The sequence below is a fragment of the Lepidothrix coronata genome, unplaced genomic scaffold (genome assembly GCF_001604755.1).
Source record: "Lepidothrix coronata isolate B3197 unplaced genomic scaffold, Lepidothrix_coronata-1.0 Scaffold22, whole genome shotgun sequence".
NCBI lineage: Eukaryota > Metazoa > Chordata > Aves > Passeriformes > Pipridae > Lepidothrix > Lepidothrix coronata.
In genome coordinates, this window is record NW_016690202.1 from 4,020,096 (window position 1) to 4,039,470 (window position 19,375).

Genomic DNA, 19,375 nt, shown 5'->3' on the forward strand with positions numbered 1-19,375 from the left:
TGACTGAAGAGTGAAATTCATTAGAAATACTAACATTGCTTTTACTTTTTTTTAGGAAACACCGCAGCAAATACATATTTCTCTGAGTTCTATTTTGGGGATTAAAAATGAGATCTCTTCTCTTTTACGTGCTCTGTTTCCACTGTTGGTCACTCTTTGATTCATAAAAATCTATGCATTCTCCTAAAAACCAATAAATGGAAACAAATAAATTGCTATAAATTCAATACGGCCAAGTACCAGCTCTTGCCTTTGGGTCACAACAAACCCAGGCAGTGCTACAGGCTGGGTGAAGAGTGGCTGGAAAGCTGCCTGGCAGAAAAGGACCCGGGGGTGATGGTCCACAGTGGCTGACCATGAGCCAGCAGTGTGCCCAGATGGCCAAGAAGGCCAGTGACATCCTGGCCTGTATCAGCAATAGTGTGTCCAGCAGGACCAGGGCAGTGATTGTCCCCCTGTACTCAGCACTGGTGAGGCCGCACCTTGAACACCGTGTCCAGTTCTGGACCCCTCACTCCCAGAAGGACATTGAGGTGCTGGAGTGTGTCCAGAGAAGGGCAACAGAGCTCACGAAGGGTCCAGAGAGTAAGTCCTATGAGGAGCAGCTGAAGGAGCTGGGGTTGTTCAGCCTGGAGAAAAACAGGCTCAGAGGAGACCTTATTACTCTCTACAGTGACCTGAAAGGAGCAAGGGTGTGAGTCAGCCTTATCTCACAGGAAACTACTGACAGAATAAGAGGATATGGCCTTAAGCTGTGCCAGGGGAGGTTCAGGTTGGACATCAGGAAGAATTTCTCCACTTAGAATGGGCTGCCCATGGAGGTAGTGGAGTCACTGTCCCTGGAGGTGTTCAAGAAACAACTGGAGCACTTAGTACTATGTTTTAATTAGCATGGTAGTGATTGGTCAGTGGTTGATGATCTTGGGGGATTTTTCCAACCTTCATGATTCTATCATTCCATTCTATAAAACAAACATAACTGCTTAATCTAACTCTGGAAGTCATCCTTTTGTTGCCTTGCTGCTGAAAATACAATTCAATGCAGCAATATCCAGCTTCAGGGTCTTCCATGTCTGCTGTGAGGTCTCAGAGGAACAGGATATCACAGAGCTGCACCAAGGTGTCATGGCTCCAGCTTAGGCTGAAGCCCAGTGCAAAGTTCCAGTTGTACCACCTTTGGCAGTGACAGAAAAGTTGGCTTAAACACCCTGACACCTACCTCAGCCTGACCACCATAACCAGCCCCTGAGCTGTGCTGACATAAGAGCTAGTGACACAACCATACAAATGGTTGTATTGACACACTCAAGGTGCAGACCAAAACTACAGAGCAAAAGACTGCATTATTGGTCATAAAAAGGGCAAATGAATAAACCTGATCAAATGGTTTTAATTAAGTTTAGGAAAAAAGATTTAGACAATTTTAATATTGGCTAAACAGCTGTCATGAAAATAAAATTTATTTTAAGAAAGTATTACCTTTATTATGTCTATATTCAAAGATTTGTATTCTATGTAAATATACAGACATTTTTACCTACTTGTGTTATGAGAATAAGGATTGTCAAGTTAAAAATATATTCATTTTACTTGAAAGAAAGTAGTAATGACAAACTGAAGAAGCAAGGCCAAGTTCCAGCTTGTCTGCGGAGCAGAGAAGGGGATAGGCAGAAGATTATATTATATAAAAGTGGTTATATTGAGTTTCGGTGATTTGAGAAACATATAACTTGTTAAGTAGTTGAGATTTCAAGCCATTTGTATCTGCCAGATACCATTTAGAGAAACTTGTTTCAAAAGAAATACAATTTTATTAGATGTAGTGAATTAGGATGATTAGTTGAGACATAAATCTGCTTTGAGTACAATACCTGGTGGTGTCCCACTAAGCTTTTCAATTGTAGGAAGATTTCGAATCAAAAGATCATCCTCTATTACATTTAAATGAAACAAAACATTGCGAGAAAACAAAATATTTCAAGCAAAAATAGATGTTAAAAATTAATGTATTAAAAAAATACTTCACAAAATTAAATTAAGGCTAAAGCATAGAAGAAACACTCAGTTATGCATGCCTTAAAGTTCTCTTGGATAAAGACAATAAGAGTCAACTCCCCATTATTCAAGACAAATGGAGTACAGGAAACACTGGACTGTGCAAAAGTCAAAAGAATACATACAGTATTTCAGAGTATATTCTCATGCCCCAAAGTCTTTCAGCTCTCTGCACTGACCTTCCTCTTTTTCCAGGACTATTTCATACAGTCAGTGCAGATGGAACGGCCCTTATTTATTTTTCCTAGTCCAGATTAATAACCATGTCAAACCTCGGTGTCAGCACACACCTCCTTACCTCCTCCCTCACCTCATGATTTCACTCTGTCACTGTCTCCAACAACATGCACACACTGAGAGCTGGGGATATTGATGCTCCTGCCACAAATTTTTGGTTCCTTGGCACCAGAGCTGAGGCCTGAGGATGTGAGCCTGGATGGACTTGGCAACCAAAATATCAGTTGTCTTTCTGTGATGCTTCTCAGCATTTGTGAAACTGGTGTACAGTAAACTGTAGGAGCTAAGGTTGGGCAGAACTTAGTAGCTTTGCTCCTGCACAAGGTGGAAACAGCTGCATTGCTTTCAGTGCAGAACTCCCACTGGAAGCTGAAAAAATGCTCTCCTGAGCTGCTAAGCCTGAGTGAGGAATCCTTGTCATCAGTAACATTCACAGAGAACAGAACAATAACTTGATAATCTTATTTAACTTGGGACTAAAGAGGTAATAGTGTTCAGGGATGGAACAATTCAATTCTACTACATAAACAAGCTAAAATGTTTTAAACCCCACTGCCCCCCAACCTAACAAAAAACCCTCTAACTAAAAAAGAGCTCTATATATCTGCTTTCCATCTGTTGTAACCAAATATCAAAACTGAAGGACTATCCTTTAAAAACAAGAGAAAATCTTCTGAAATTAGTGTCAACGCAAGAAGACGAATTAGCTTTTCATCTTAGTCTTTTTTGCTTAGTTGTTTGTTTTATTTTTACTAAACACCTCTGTTTAGCTTATATACTTAACTAACTTGAAGAAAAAGATGCATTAGATTAATTTTTTGGGAACTGGAATTACAGGACAACAAATTAAATTAAAAGAGCATAAAAGAACTCACTTTTATGAACCTTTATATTCATTCAAATTTTTCAGCATCCCAAAATATTTCTGCACCTATATAATAACATCTTCTGAAAAAATACATGATAACATGTTGTACTTGATGGATATACAGCATACCAAATAGGAATTAATGGAATATCAATTCCAAATAATATTTTTCTAAAGAACATGTTATAATTGGATCTATGGTCTAATCTAATTGAATCCACTTTCATGTCTCTCAGTGTCATTTAGAAGCAAGTATTGCAAAGGATGCTTGAAGTACCTAGACTTGCATATGAAAAAACGAACTTCAACAAATGGTTTTCCTAACAGGTGCAACCCAGTAGTAGAGTTATCCTATTTCTAAAATAAGATAAAATGGTTAATTAAACTTACCAACTGTAGGTGTGTTTGCTGCACTGAGAGAAGCAGAAGAGGATATAGAAGAAATGCTCTCTGCACGTGCCAAAGGAGCTGCTGGAGGTGGACTTGAGTTAGAGGTCAATGGAGGGCTGAATGGCCTAGGCTGAACAAAAGAGATTACAAGAATATGACACAAAGTGGTTTAAAAGAGACAAAAAAGGACTATAAATAGAAAAGTTCTTAATTTCATGCCCCAATCAATTTCATAATGTTTCTCAACATAGTTCCTTTAATGTTTTATCTACCTTAGTTTTAAGTGTAAAACAGAGAACCCACATTTTCCATTGGAACGAATTCCATTATTTCATAGATTATAAATTTTTTTGATGGAATAGTCAAGTCTAATATATTTGATTATTTAGCAGCCTGTCAATAGTAGTGATATAACACAGTATTAGAACCTAAGACTACAGACTACTTTGCATGTCTGCAGTGAACATGGATTTAGAAAGCTAAAGCAGAGCTACTAATGAATTGGAAGTAAGACCAGCAGAAGGCTACTAAAATAGTTGTGACTGGAGTACAGGAGAGAGAGGAACAGGCTGAAGGACCAGGCTTTGTTCAGCCTGGAGAACAGAAACCTAAGGAGGGAACTATTAGTAGTCTCTCATTAGGCAAAAACAGGTACACAAAGAAATCACATTCAGGCTCTTCTAAGAGATGCAAGAGCTATAGCAAAGGAAATTTCAGCTGGACTTTGGGAAAAATTCTTTCTTGAAACCTTGTAGTTAAATACTGGGACAGGTTGCCATACTGGCAGATTGTAAAATCACCCACTCAAGATTTTTAAAACTCAGCATGTGCCTAAGCAATCTGATGCAATTTTGAAGTTAGCCCTTCTTTAAGCAAGTTGGCCTAGGGAACTTAAAGTCTCTTCCATTCTAGATCTCTGGATGGTTTTATGATTCACTAAAGTGTTAAGGTATTTAACTAATGATGATATTGGGATTAACCTATCTGAAAGGTACTGAAAACCCTGAAGCATCATTTGGGCAGAGTAACTGTAGAATCCCAGAAGATAAGGGACTAATGTGTATGTCTAAAACACCAATAGCTGGATGGTTGTGGAGCCAACCAAGGACTGTTGGTAATAACAGACCAGGACTGTCAGTAATAATCGAGCATTGTTAGTAATAATACTCCATGAGAAAGAACAAGATGTGGCTGGAGAAGGGGCCATGTGGAGGTAGGACAGTATTCTTCTGGGACAAACATCTTTGCTCTGTTTCCTGGAGATAAGCACAATGTAGTACCACACAGGTGCAGGAATGAGGCTGAGAAGTGGGCGTGGACTGCAGGGGGGGATCAAGACCATCCAAGACTTATGAAGCCCTCCGACCCATTTCCAGAGAGATCTGAAAGAACAGACTGCCTATGATAACTAATTTGCACAGAAAGTGAGAAACCTGTCTTCAGGGAGGGGAAACATCCATAAAAAAGGTACCCCCACAAAGCCCAGGTGGTGCCTCCATGAACCTGGACATCCCATTGGCTGGACTGACACTGGAACCAGGACCGGCGATCTCTTTTTTCTCTCTTTGTTTCTCTCTCTTCCTCTTTACTTAATGTCTTCCTTTCTCTCTTTTTATCTTATCCCTTTATCCAAAGCCCATTGCCAGATGCTTGTATGGTAAGTCAGGGACCAATATACCAATTTCAATGACAAATGTATAATTTAATAATAAAGCTTTGTGAGTTTTTGTGGACCCTCTGACTTTTTTTGTTTCTTTCAACCACAAGCATTTATGAATCTTGGGTGCTTCCTTCTCCTTATGGGTGGGAAGTCGCAGTAACTCTTCACCCCCCACTCCTCCCCACCCCGTTTTATTGCACTTATTGCTGGGTATGTGGCTTTGATAGACTACAGGAATTGTAAAAGGAGTTGACACATAATGAAGACAACTGACAATCTCCCACTTGTACCCAGATAATAGTCAATTTCTAAAACAGTATAAAATGAATGTAGCTTTCTGCAGGATCATACTTTACAGCAGAACACTACCCGATAAATTCTTTTATTTAATAATGATGACATGAAGAACTGATTCCTTGGACTGAGAGGAATTACTCCCATTTTATATTGGAATGAGAATAGAATCTCCAAATGAACCCTATTCTGACCCTACAGAAAAGCAAAACAGTTTGAAAATGTTTTAGTTTTGTCAAAGCATGAGATCAAAATTTTATTTATAAAAAGAATTAGGTGACAGTACCCTGTGTAAAGTAAGATATGCAGGTATCCCCAGAAATGCCAAGGCAGTGGAATGAATTCAAAAAGTTTATTTAGAAGGCCAGAACATGAAAAACTTATAAAAACCTCACAGTACTGTAGAAGCACTGGGAGACACGGCAAGGCCTCACCCTCTCCAGGGCTTTTTTGTCTTCTCCTCCCTGTCCTTCCTGCCTTCTCTGGGCTGCTGGGGCCTCATAAATGTTTGTGAGGGTTAACTCTCTCCAGCATAGCAGAAAGAAATAACACAGCTCTCTCTCTGCAACTCTCTCTGACTGCAGAAGGGACAAATATTAACCCTTTTGAGGAGGCATTTTGCAGTCTTCCTTAGTGAAATGAGTTCTAGCTTGCCGTTACGAATTCTTCCGAAATTGTACCTATCCTTACACCTTGCTACTTTGAAATACAATAAGAGGATCTTACCACAGGAACATTTTTCCAAGTCAGTAAGTCAAGTGAAACACACAGAATACTAATAATCACAGAGGAAATTAAGTATGGCCTGGTTTGATAGGCTGTTTGGGTATCTGCATTCTTTACCACATTCCTTACTGGCAGGTGAACCTGCACTGCAGGCAGTGAGCAGATGCAGGCAGCATGCAATCTCTCACTATCCTGATGGGCAACTGCTGTGATCTGCCACCTCCCCTCTCAGCACCAAGGGCAGGGAGAAGTCACAGCAGGGCTACTTTTGTCAACATATGACTGATAAAGATCTACTCAATACCACTCATTCCCCAAAGCATTGATGGTATCCCTAAATCAATGGAGCTTTGTAAATAACTTTGCTAGTATTTCACATTTTGAAAATTTCAGTCTTATGCATGTGCCATCCTTTCATTAACAAATTATTGATTTGCTCAATTAAAAACATTCAGCTGATGCAAAAATTATGTTTTGGACCTTTGTATTTCTGTTAAGGATTACCTGTTCTAGTAACATAATTGTCATAATTTCCATGCCTGTCTGGTGATGTGGAAATCTGCTTATGTGATTCTTAGAACATTGGCTAGAAAGTGACTCCACTTACAGAGTAACAGTGTAAATAAACGGTGTATTGGAAATCAAGTCACAATGGAGGACAAAAAAAAACCAACCAAAAACCAATCAATACATACTATTTCATTAATTCCACTAAGTTTCCCAGTAGTCAGCTTTGGTCTTGAAGCAGGCCTTGGAGGGGGTACAATGGTGCCTACAGAAAGAGGAGTGGTGGGCCTCGCTGGAAGAAAGCAAATTTAAGAAAATAAGTATTAAAAGATCACACTGAACATAAATACTTACTCACTTGAATAGAATAACTGGAAGTGATGTTTTGACTAGAAGCTCCTATTTTACAAGTGCCATGGTCTAAGATTTAGCACTAAGTGCTTTTAAAATAGTGCCATGGGCTTTCTCATTGCTTGCAAGTGACTTTATACCAAGCAGTCACGGGGGTTTGTATGTAAAAATAACTGGTTTTGCAAATTCAATTACTTAATCTTTGAGATCTCACTGCTGTCTAACATCCCACAAAAACATAATCCCATTTCTAGAAAAGCAATACTGCATAGTTAAGTGAAAGCAATGCCTTTAAATGAATAATTTGAGTTTTCTTCTTGTTTCAAGCTGAATATTTATTTTATAATTTATTTATTAAACTTTCAAGGAAATTTGTGCTAGCAAGCAGTTTAGTACATTCTAAGTAAGAAGACGTGTTAATTTTAGCATCAGGTGAGCAATAATAACAAAAAGAAAAATGAGTCCAAAGCTCGCTTTTTGTAGTCAGTTATTAGCAAAGAGCAGTACAGAATGCATGCTTGCCATACCCTTATTTGTACGAGCACAAGAGGACACTAAACTATAGTCCAGTAATGTTGAAGATGATGCGGAAGATATTTCAGCAGCAGTGCCAGTTTCTTCAATGAATAATTGTTCATGGCATATAGTGTTACTGAAAAGGTCTCTTTGATCCTCAGAAGCACAGCTGTTGGCAGAATTCCCAAGCCAAGCAGAAGAGGCAAGGCAGGCATTTTCAGTTTTAAAATGCAATCTTTGGGGTTCCTTCTCATCTGTGCTTTTGTGTCTAATTGTAAGAAGTTCATCAGCAAAGGAAATCCACTGACTCTGAGACCGTGAAACACAGGATAAAGTACTGGTACTCCCTGATGGTGCTGCTGTAACACTAGATTTGCACAAAGTGCTAATGGTAAAGTCTGGTGAGGATGGGCTTGTAGACCCTGAATCTGTCTGGTGTCCAAGCAAAGACTGAGAAACTCTACACCCAGCCAAATCAGTGGTAGATGAAGAGGAGCTCCTACTGTGCTCTTTTAGGGTAGCTGAAGGAAAAAGGAAGAATCGAAACTAGGAACCATACTGAAAAGATAAAACTTTCAATATTCAAAAAAGTATTCAATATCCACTGCAGGAGGGTTACTAGCCAGCATGAAAAACAATTGCTCTACTGGGCTAAAAATCCCCCCACTTACAAATAAAAGAAAAAAAGTGCTAGTGACATATCACATGTACTTTATGCATACTGCCAACCATGTCACTTTCCATTTTCGAGCACATAAAAAAGACTTTATTGTCTATCTCTTCATTTAAGGCTCTGCTTCTCACAACTTTCTTTATTCCTCTTACTTCCCCCCTGCTGTGATTTAATTTTCTCTCATCTTTGTCTTTTCCTTCTTGCATCCTAATCCATTTTTGGTCCCTCTTTACATCTTTCTCTTTTCATTTTCTTTCAAAGTTATTTAATCAAATCTATCCTGTTCATTCCAAACATTTTGGTCCTCTTAGCCCTAGCACTTGTAAAAGAAAGGCCCAACAGAACTGGCTTTCAGGTGAGTGAAGACAACGCAGTTACATGATCCAGTCTGATATTTATTCTGTCTGTATCAACCTGTGTCTAATGAGTAACAATATAGATGAGGGATCATACACCCTAGGTTTTTCCTTTCTCATCCTATTGTCTTCAGACTGCTGAAAAAATGAGTTTTCCACAAGTATTGCTTGCACTTGCTGTTGCCTGTTGCACGAGATGACAATAGAAGCAGAAAATGCAAGGTTAGGCAATTCTCAACATCTTGCAGACTGGTAGAGCGAGGAGCAACAGCAGAGTGACGAGCAACAGCAGAGTGACATAGGAAATGAAAAAAGAGAAATACATTTAAAAGTTCAGATCAAAAGTACAATTGTCCTCTCTACAGGACCATGGCCATTTTGCCATGAACGAGTACATTCTCTAAGTCCACGTAAACATTAGAGTTTTAACACAGTTTTCCCTCTCTAAGAGATACTTTAAATATTATTCAAAGGCTTTAAAACACTACAATAAATCCTATTAAAAGACAATGTGGAAATGTTATGTTAAAAACTATTTTAAAAATACATAGAGATGAAAATAAGGAAGAAAATGAAAAAGAAGCATTTTTACATTATCAAGAGCTGGCTAAAAAAATGTCTGTTGTGTTTGTTCAAGATAACAAAGTTATCTTAAGCATGTAATAAAGCAGGATTATTCATGGATGACCAAAGACAACTTCTGTGCTGCATAAACCACTGTCTGCTCAAATGCCATGGTAGTTTGAGTGTTCAATGATTAACACAGTTATGAAACAATAGCTAAACAAATGTTTAAACAGTAAAAAAAATAAAGTTCTCTGTGAGGCATGCTATATCATTATATACAGATATGATGTATTCAAAAAAACTAATTTATGTAAGTTTTGGATTGAGATTTTCAAAGCTTTAAGCATCAGCTTACTTACATGAATCTTCAAGTTGAAGATAAAACATGGATTTAAAGGAAAATACAATCAGATCAAAGTTGTGTATTTTTCAAAAGTCTTTAGAACTAAGTTGCAGGTTAGTAAGCATTTGAACTCTATTTAACCAATACATAGATCCAGTTGTTTTTTTCCCCAAATGTATTAGTAATTTTTTATACTTGAGAACACTTACTTTCTACTTAACTCTACAGATTATTTCACAAGGCTAAATATCTAGTTAAGTCCTAGAACAACAATCCTTGAAATAATTATTTAATAGATAAAGTTTGCAAAGGCACAGATGTATCTAAACTTGACTTATGTCCACAGGACACCGTATTCCATCAGGTTCAGTGAAGCCTAGGGCTCTGTGTATAAGGCTCATGGGTATGAGGACTAGGGTAGATGACTCCCTGCCAGATACGGCTACAGAGGATGTAACAGATCTCTGTCACTATTCATCAGACAGAGACTACCTTCCTCCACAGTTCTGCTGCCAGGAGGGACCGTATGAAGATGTCCTAACCTGCTCTGACTTCCCATCCTGGCACACCAATAAACACTGAATACAGCAGCAACCACCAGCACAACAAATTAAGTACTCTCTGCCTTTCTCTGCAGATTGCAACACCAGATCAAAGCTAGCAAAACAGATTATTTTGATAAAGCATAATTTCTTTTCTGAATATCCCAATAATATCTGTCTCTATATAATTTATTCTTAGATGTGTTATCACACGTGGATTCACTAGCCAATACTATTGACCAGTTACCTAAGTGAGAATGAGACAATCTAATGAATTCTATAAGCCAGATTTGTTAAGACCATAACTTTTAAGGGACAAGAATTTGTAGTGAAAGACTAAGTTCTACTGAAAACCCAAAGAGTTACATAGCGATACGGATTTTTGCTAAAAGAACGCTACTAAAGCCAAGAATTAACACCAGTTTTTCATAATTCTCCTATTGATATATGTATTTTTCTTTACTGTTCTTCAATCTGATCTTCAAGTACGATCAAGCACAGAGGAAAACAGCTAGAAAGCCATAATCGTGAAAAAAGAAGGGAGGTCTATTACGGTTTTTTTGAGAATGAATATCTAGTTAAAAAAAATAATCAGTGAACATACTTCCTTTCTCAGGCATGTGGGAGGAAAAAGGTGTCTACATTAAGAAAGCAAAGGTTGGGAAATAGATACATAGTAGGTAGATGGAAAAGAACTATGGAACTATTTTTTGCAAAGACCAAGTTTCAGGAAAGCCTGCCAGTGTTCTGCCCACACTAATATCCTGCACCCCAAAATGCCCATGCAAGATAAGCCCTTACACTCCACTTCCCACACTCCATGGACCATCCTTTTCTTCCCAGTACCCTTGCTCTCAGGATCTCACCTTAATTCATGTCTCAGTCCTGCCATTTTTATCCATCTGCCCCTGGATTATGCACATCTAACAATCATTGTTAACTACAGGAAACAAATTCCTCACAGCAAAGCTGTGCAATGCCTTTATATTACACAGCTCAATCAACTTTCCTGGAAAGAAGAAACTCATCCCTATTCCTTGTGCAAGGTCAGCATGTCTCACAGTTGCTGCAACAGCCTCCATTTAATCTCCCAGCTCTACCAGTAGAACATAAAAGGACTACATTCTACATGGTAAGCAATTTTTTGGAAAGTAAGAAAGGACAGAAGAAAGAGAGAGAATTTTCCTAAGGTCTCGAGCACTCCCTCTTGCATCTTGCTCTCTAGCTTGAAAGCCTTGTATCCTCAGTTGTGTAACACTTCTAAGGTAGTATACTGCTTTATAAAATTCTTTCATTTTATAGTCAAAGTACGTCCCCGTGCAATAACTAAAAAACCAACACCAGAACATCCTTAAGTATATTGAGAAAAAATTATTTACTATTAAATATTTTACCTGAGGAGGATGAGGATGCCAAGGAAACTGAAGAGGAAGATTCAAGAGAACTGCTGAAGAGTGGATCCCATGCCAGGAGGTCACTGTTCCCCTTTCTATATTAAGAGTTACAATTGGAATATAAATGAAAAATGTATGCATTCATAAAAATCAAATCAACTTCAGTAGTTTGACAATGTAATAAAGATAATAATCACAGAATGGTTTGAGTTAGAAGGTTGTTCCAACCACCCTAACCTGGCCAGGGACACCTAACCTCTAGACCAGGTTGCTCAGAGCCCCATCCAACATGGCCTTGAACACTTCAGGGATGGGGCATCCACAACGTCTCTGGGTAACCTATTGCAGTGCCTTACCACCCTCACAGAAAAGAATTTCTTCCTAATATCTAATATAAACCTACTCTTAGTTTAAAGCTATTTTCCCTTGTTCTATCATTACATGCCCTTGTAAAAAGTCCCTCAATAATACGATAAAAACATTTGACCTCTTTGTCCATATTAGTTATTCTTTGCATCTAAAAGGAAAAAAATTACAAATTGCAGGTCAAAGAACTGATTCACACATAAGGAGACTATCTGAGCTGACACCTTGGTGCAAGTTTCTGTGTGGGCATACTTCATGATATCAGCTAAATGACTGTCATTTTCAAGGACCTTCATCTTCAAATCCATTTATTTCAGTATATATACATATAAGGAATGGATGCAACTTGGAGGTTGCAATCTTAAACTCTTTACCATGGAACACTGTAGAATAAAACAAAATATGTCTTATTTAAAATCTGAGAATTTAATAAAAAAACCCTTGCACAATCATGTAATTATAAATATCAACTGAGACAGATCACAATAAAGCCAATGTATTAAAAGGGGTAAACAAGTCAACAGAAATCTCCATGGTTACATAATTCATTCTTAAGTCTTATAATGCAATAGATGACCAACTTCAAATAGGAGTCAGCTGTTATTTCTAATGAGTTTCTGAGTATAAGAAAAATAAGATCAAATTCCTGAAAAATTGCATTTTAAATTTGAACTTACTCATTAGATGGAGCAGAAAGCTTTGATTTTGTTAACTCTTCACCTAAGAAAAGCATACAGTATTATCACCAAAAGTGTGAAACTATAAAATAAAAATTTCAGTTTTGTCATAAAAAGACAGTAAATATTAATGTTGCTGTTCATAATTTAATATTAAAATGGAAAAAAGAAAATACATTATTTCTGAAAGTTTAAGTTTAGATACTCCTGAAATAAAAGACTACACAGAGCATTTCAGTTTGTGAGGAAGTGTTGTTCACTTGAAATTTCTTCCTTGAATTATACTGCTTTACTGTTTACATCAATACTGTTCTTCAGCAAATTTGTCCTGGTTTCCCACTGAAAAAACCCTAAAGGATAGAAATTAATGCTCTGTCCTCTACCTCTATGGCCATATTTTATATCATACAAATAGAGACACTGTGCTTTGCTGGTTTGTGAATCGTACTAAACTTGAGCAGGCAGAAGGGTTTTAAGAACCTGTACAGGAGTTTTTTCCATGGAGTACCCCCTTTGGCTTTTGGATGTGTACCTCATCACTGTCAGAGACAGGCTTGTCTGGTCCCCACAACAGTGAACAGTCAAGTATATAGATAAAGAAGAGGAATATAAAACTGACAAGGGAAATATTTTTTTTTTCACTTAAAATACCACTATTTAAGAAGCTTATTTCTTCAACAATTAAAAAAAAAAATCTACTTTCATTCTATGTTAAAAAGCTAGCATAAACTAAAAGATTCACACTTACTGGATGAATTTTGATTCATTTGTGCCTGAAACAGGAAAAAATAATTAGGAATAAATTCTTCTACTAACTGTAAAATAAAACAGTTAATAGTCCCAGGGTTCTTATTTCCACTCAACTTCCTGTGAGATACTCTGCTTTCAATGTCAGGCAAAACATTATGAGTTTGCAGAAGACCATGGAACATGAGCCAGGACAGAGCAACCAGTGCACACCTGCCACACCAGTAAGAAAAGGCAGCAATGAATACTTTAGAACTGACAAAGGGAGCACTATTATTAAATCTCTTTACTGCCTGGGGCAGTAAAACTAAACAGCTTCTATATCACACGGTATACATGAAAAGAAATATTCCTAATGTTTTTTAATAACTCCCCTCACATACTACACTTACTTGGTTTTAACTAAAAACAGGAATAAAAAACCATTCTCTACTTACAGGACTGTGCCTCTGCTTTCAAAATGTGGTGAGGGAAAAAAGAGAAAAATTATTATTTTAATATGTTATGCACACTATTTTCCTTAAAATCAGAGCCAGTCTTATTCTGATCTGAATGTTGTACTAGCATACTTTAATACTATTTATCATCTTGTGGTATAAAGGATTATTTGGTGAATTGAATACATCAATAAAGCTGCACTGTAAATGTTACATATATCCACATTATATGATCTGTTTTAAAAGACTTGTATACCATTAATTACAAATTAGTAAATTATGTTAAAAGACATGCTCAGCTAATTCCACGATGTATTCAAGTGTCTTGTGGTGGCCACTGGACAAAGACAAAAACTGAGCACTCACAAGACTGAAAGAAAAGTCTAAATCTGAGAAAAGAGAAGTACATAATGTTATATTGCAATGAAGTGTACCAAAAACAACCTAGTGCACAAGAAAAAAGAATCATTAAACCTAGAATAAATTCTGAACAGTAAAATACATGTTTACACTACAGATTCTCTACCCCTTTTCTACACATTAAAAATACAAGGTACAAAACTTACAGATATTGCTGGAGAAAGAGTGATGTTCCCTATAGATACTTTTAACTCATCCAAGGAAGGCATAGTATATTGAGAGCTGTTATTTGGCTGGACAGGTTTTATTTCTACATGGAACCTCCTGGGTTCATCATCTTCAGAGTCAGAATCACTGGATGAATAGAAATGATTCTCTTTGGTATGTTTTTCTCAGTTAAGGTGGAAATACTTCAAATTCATCTGCTTAATCTATTTCATAATTATGCTCCACAAAATGTTCATATTAAGTGACCTCTTTTGCGCTTACACAGATGTTTCACAAATATCCACAGTCCAAAATTCACAATTAAAATTCAAGAGTTTTATTCCATTCATCTCCATAATGATGACTTTGTTTAGAAAAGCATGATGTCATATAACTGAAGAATGGCAGTATGTGCCATATAACTGAACAACTGCATATTTGAAGGCATCAGGTTAAATTAAAGATTCTAGAGTAGTAACATTTATGATTTGCAAGTCTCAACCATGGACTCAAACACACATAAGAAAAATGTAGAAAAACTTTCAACCAAGTGAAGAGGTGCCCTAGTCTTTTTAATGAGCAGTGAAATGTCCATGGTACCTGCACCTAACACTAACAGTGGAGGAAAGAGCAGCAGCCACCATTACTTACCCCTTTTGCACTGTGTCACTGAAGATTTTGCAAGAAAGGATGCCAGTTAAACAGAAGGCTTCACAGAAACAGAACAATGTCAGCTGCTTAAAGCACTGTCATGCTTGGAAAAAAAGGAATCACAATGACAACTCAGCCCTCAAAATAAGAAAAATATAACCTTGGCTCTTCATACACACAGGAGCTGTACTGTACAAAAGCTCTAGAAGGGCTATGCTAAATCTTAAAAAATGCATTTGTTTTGGCAAGACAAAATTTGACAATTTTCCTCTATTGAAACATAAAAGTTTTGTACCACCTGGGGGAAGCATACATATTCCGTAAGTCACTTCTGTTATTTTCACTTGAAAATATGACAGGCATTTGCAATAAATTCTTTCAAACTATTCCCTAACAAAGATTTAAACCTGAACCCCAGAGACATTCCAAATTCATTTCAACTGAAATCATCTGAAAGTTACACTGAGGAAAAAGCCAAATGTCTTCATCTTACAGTGTATCTGTTCCATCAAAATGGAGCATATCTAGAAAAGTTTCAAAGACGAGTAATTTTAATTTCATCAAAAGATCTCATCTTGAAGTTATTGCTGACCTCCAAGATTAATTTCCTACAAATCAGGCAGTTCTTGTAAAGTGCTTCTTCAACACAGATTTAAGTCAGACTTATTAAGACTGACTGTAATTATAGTAAAATAATGTCCTACAACAATTATCTTAAGAGTTCCCATCAACAAAATAAATATCCCTTCCTAGAGGCTAAGGGAAGAAAAGAAGAAGGGAACAGATGAGTTCCTGAATATGGTCAAGGTTTTCAGAAGCTGAAGTACTACCTAGGTGACAGATTGCAAATCATTAATATTTTTCACTGAATATACGCCTTTTCTCTTGTTTCACAACAAAAAGAGATAATATAGGAAAGGATGCCCCAGAGGAATCATTCATCACAAGCATGAATGTTGTTCACTTCTCTCTCCCTTTCATAATATATGTAAGGCATGAAATAATGCTCTTCTCAAAACTGGATCAAAGTCTATCACTTTTATATAATTTTGTAAATAGGAGAGAACACTAAGTGCTTTAATCACTACAGAAATCTTCACTGTGGACACTAGAGGCATGTTCTGCAAAGTTGATAAAAAGAAGGAGGCTATGAGGATGGACTGGCCCCTTTTAGGCTGTTAACTGCCTAAAAGTTTTTGCAATTTAAGGAAATTGCATAGCCTAATTTTACTTTTTATCTGCAGTACCCAGAAAATTCAGTGAATACATTTCCAAAAATCAGCTATCTTGCTAACATATGAGACTCGCTTAGATCAATCTACAGCAATTATTCCCAGGTCTTAAGTAGAGCTTTCCTCTGTGATGGTAGGAAAAAAAGTGAAGAAGAATTTTTCCTCCAAAAGAGCAGAGAAAAATCTCGAGCCTCTATAAAGATGGCTCAGAACAAAATCTATTCTGTATATGAAAGCTATTATTAATTGGAAACATTGGAAACAGCATGTGGTGTAAATAATGACACCAGATATAACAGAAATTCTATTTCTACATTGCTCAAGCTCCCAATCATTTTAATGGTGTTACAAAAAAAACGGGAGGATGCAGGTATAGAACAGAAAACCATTCCACATGTTTTAAAAAGTTTACAAACTTTACAAACTCTCTGAGACTTTTCAGGGAGAGAGATCTGCAAGGCTACCTTAAAGTTTTTGTTCTGGCTTTTGTTTTAATTTCTATTTTTTACTGTCCTCTTAAAGTTCCCAAGACACTTGATCTAATCTTTAACAGTTGCACACACACAGATTTTAAGATACAACAAATTCGGTTCATTTTGCAAAAGCTATGAACGTAAGAAGCCAAAGCTGCAACACAAGCATAAATGTCATTCATCTTTCTTTACTTAACACTTCATAGTCAGTAATTTCTCTCTCCAAAGAATTGTAGTAACATCAAATAACTTGGCACAGTAACAGTGAAAAGGATATCCTGTGTTGCTTCTGGTTTAATGCTGTATCCTTCGTCATCTACATCAGGAAAGTTCTAAAAACAATAACAAAAATTATGGTATTGACAATTAACTAAAAAAAGTCATTTTTACATCAGACTGAATTTTATATAACTGATAAATTTTGATTATAACAACTCATGAAAGTTATTTTTATTAAATATTAATTATTACAGTTCTCTGATGTTATGATCTGTAGTTCAGAAGTTGTGTTACAAGATACCTCAGCAACAGAATACAACAAAACGACGTCTAAATTTTCTATGAAAACTGAAAAGTTTAAAGGCATCTGCTCTTACTGACACTTTGCCCCAAAACATTTTCCCGATTTCTACTTCTGATTCTCTCAGCTAAGTCACTAGAGGTTCCAACAGTGCATTCCCCCTAGAAAAGGCAGCATGCCTGCACTGTTGCTTCAGAAAGAAATATGGATACCACAAGTGCTCAAAACTGCTTTCCAAGGTTTTTCTTTACCCATCTCCAGCACCACCTTGGATCTCGAAAGCCAATAAGCATCTGGGAACTTCAGACTGGTTTTGTTTTTCAGTTCTTGCAAGTAATTAAATATAAATTGACAAGAATTATATTAAAATATCATTAAAAAGACTTGGGGACAGAGAGAAACAAGTCTCTAAAATAATCTAAATTTTAAAAATGCGCAAAAAACCAAATTAATGTACGTTATATATACAGGATAAAGTGTATGTGAACTGCTTAATGTCCCAGTAAGTTTATTACAAAAACCTACAACTGAGGTGCCTTCAAAATGCAGTGATCAGCAGTTATAAATGTCTTATAAAAATAAGAATATTAATATAAAAAAGGTGATTTATTCTAGTGTAGCAATCAGTTTGTTCTACCAGAAAGCAGATAATGGGAGGCAGTTTGACTAACAGACATATACCACAGTGTGGCCAAAATCTAACTTGTTATTAGAAGTCATGAGATATAACCAAATGACTTACACTGGAAGTTTCAAGTGGACAAGGAAGGAAACATGACTTCAGCTAAAGTTTGAAGCCAAATTTAAAGAGAATATCTCTGAATAGCTTTTGAGTTACAGAATAAGACAAACATAAAAATGGAGTTATCCTTCTATTTTGTTTACAGATATCATAAATGGGATGTCTGATATTTTACTAAGAAAGATCCTCCTCTATACAGCTCCCTAAATTTAGCACTTCTGAATTAAATGGAATTTAAACATAGATCAAACTTTCTGCTAAAAAGGCTAAGAAATATAGTGCTGTACAGATGTAACACTGTATCAAAGTAAATACCACATCAAACTAAGGTCAAAAAGGAATACTTAAGCTCCAGCCTTAAAATATGGAACACAGAGATGCAATTTCTTGAAATACTTGTAAGATCTAGACTTCACTGCTATGTGATTAAAAAATAAATAAATTTAAAAAAGAACAAAAAAAAAGAAGTAATAAGAGTACAATCACACGGTCCAGTACTTTAGCTCTACTTGCTCAAATCAGAGTTCTTAGCTACGCTTGACCTCAGGCTGACCTTGTTTATATACCAAAAAACACTAATGAAACTTGACATCAAAGTAAACAGAACCAAAACATATAGCTAGAGGGTAGGTATATTTTCCTGTAATATTACAAATTCTGAATCCTGAAATTATTTTAGTTGTCACACTAGGCAATTTTCAATAGATCAGGATCATTCACGGTTAAGATGAATTGAAAACCAATAAAAATCTTTAAATATACAACACTTAGTTTTTCTTGCAGCTGGGCCATATATGTAAGGGATATTATTCCTGAGCACACAGCATGCTCAGCATGGCTGGCAGATATGGCTATTTTAATATAAAATTGTGAGAGAACTTAGTTTGTAGAAGTTATTTTCACCGCATTATTTTTAAGTTATTGAATAATTTCTAGGATGAAGTAAGTCCTTAGAAAGCACTAAAATCTTAAAGTATCTACCTTTTCTAGTCTTTCAAAGGCACTTGAATCATTTATTCCTCAGCAATGGCCCTTTACCATGTAGTCTGTTTCCATAACTTCATAAAAAAAGTCAAAGTAAGTATGTACATAACAGAGCTGGATACTTTACAGCTTAAGTTCTGAACACAGGAGCACAAAATTCCTTGCTTCTTTTCAGCAAGCCTACATTAAAACTTTTTTACTAGCTCTGTGCAGAAAATGTATATTTTTTTGTATATCTAAATTTTAAATATATGTAATTTAAAACATCTGACTCTACACAGTGTATGCAGAGTCAAAAATCATCTGCATTGTATTTCCAGCTTTGTCAGTGATTCAGATTGATCTTGTACCAATTTAGGGTCATTCATTTTTTTGTGTAAACCAACAGAAGAAATGGGTAGAAGAGATACTTGATGTGCCTTTGTACAGACAAATTGTGTCATGTACAAGCAAAACAGTACCCAAAAATCTTACAAGTAGTAACTTCAAAATATTGTTTT

The 19,375-nt window shown here is 36.4% G+C and overlaps 1 protein-coding gene across 3 annotated transcripts in view; it reads right to left on the reverse strand.

Moving 5' to 3' along the window:
- The window catches only part of FCHO2 (FCH domain only 2), an 81,692-nt gene that overhangs the window by 13,714 nt on the left and 48,603 nt on the right, over nucleotides 1-19,375 (reverse strand). The window contains exons 12-19 of one of the 3 annotated variants that reach the window (XM_017808205.1): nucleotides 16,907-16,961; nucleotides 14,273-14,451; nucleotides 13,707-13,718; nucleotides 13,271-13,295; nucleotides 12,523-12,565; nucleotides 11,480-11,574; nucleotides 6,926-7,029; nucleotides 3,551-3,680 (exon numbers count right to left, since the gene is read on the reverse strand). In XM_017808205.1, coding sequence (XP_017663694.1) covers nucleotides 3,551-3,680; nucleotides 6,926-7,029; nucleotides 11,480-11,574; nucleotides 12,523-12,565; nucleotides 13,271-13,295; nucleotides 13,707-13,718; nucleotides 14,273-14,451; nucleotides 16,907-16,961 — 643 coding nt within the window. Of the gene's footprint in view, nucleotides 1-3,550; nucleotides 3,681-6,925; nucleotides 7,030-11,479; nucleotides 11,575-12,522; nucleotides 12,566-13,270; nucleotides 13,296-13,706; nucleotides 13,722-14,272; nucleotides 14,452-16,906; nucleotides 16,962-19,375 lie in introns of all 3 variants that reach the window. The other 2 variants (XM_017808204.1, XM_017808206.1) reach the window with 2 other exon arrangements.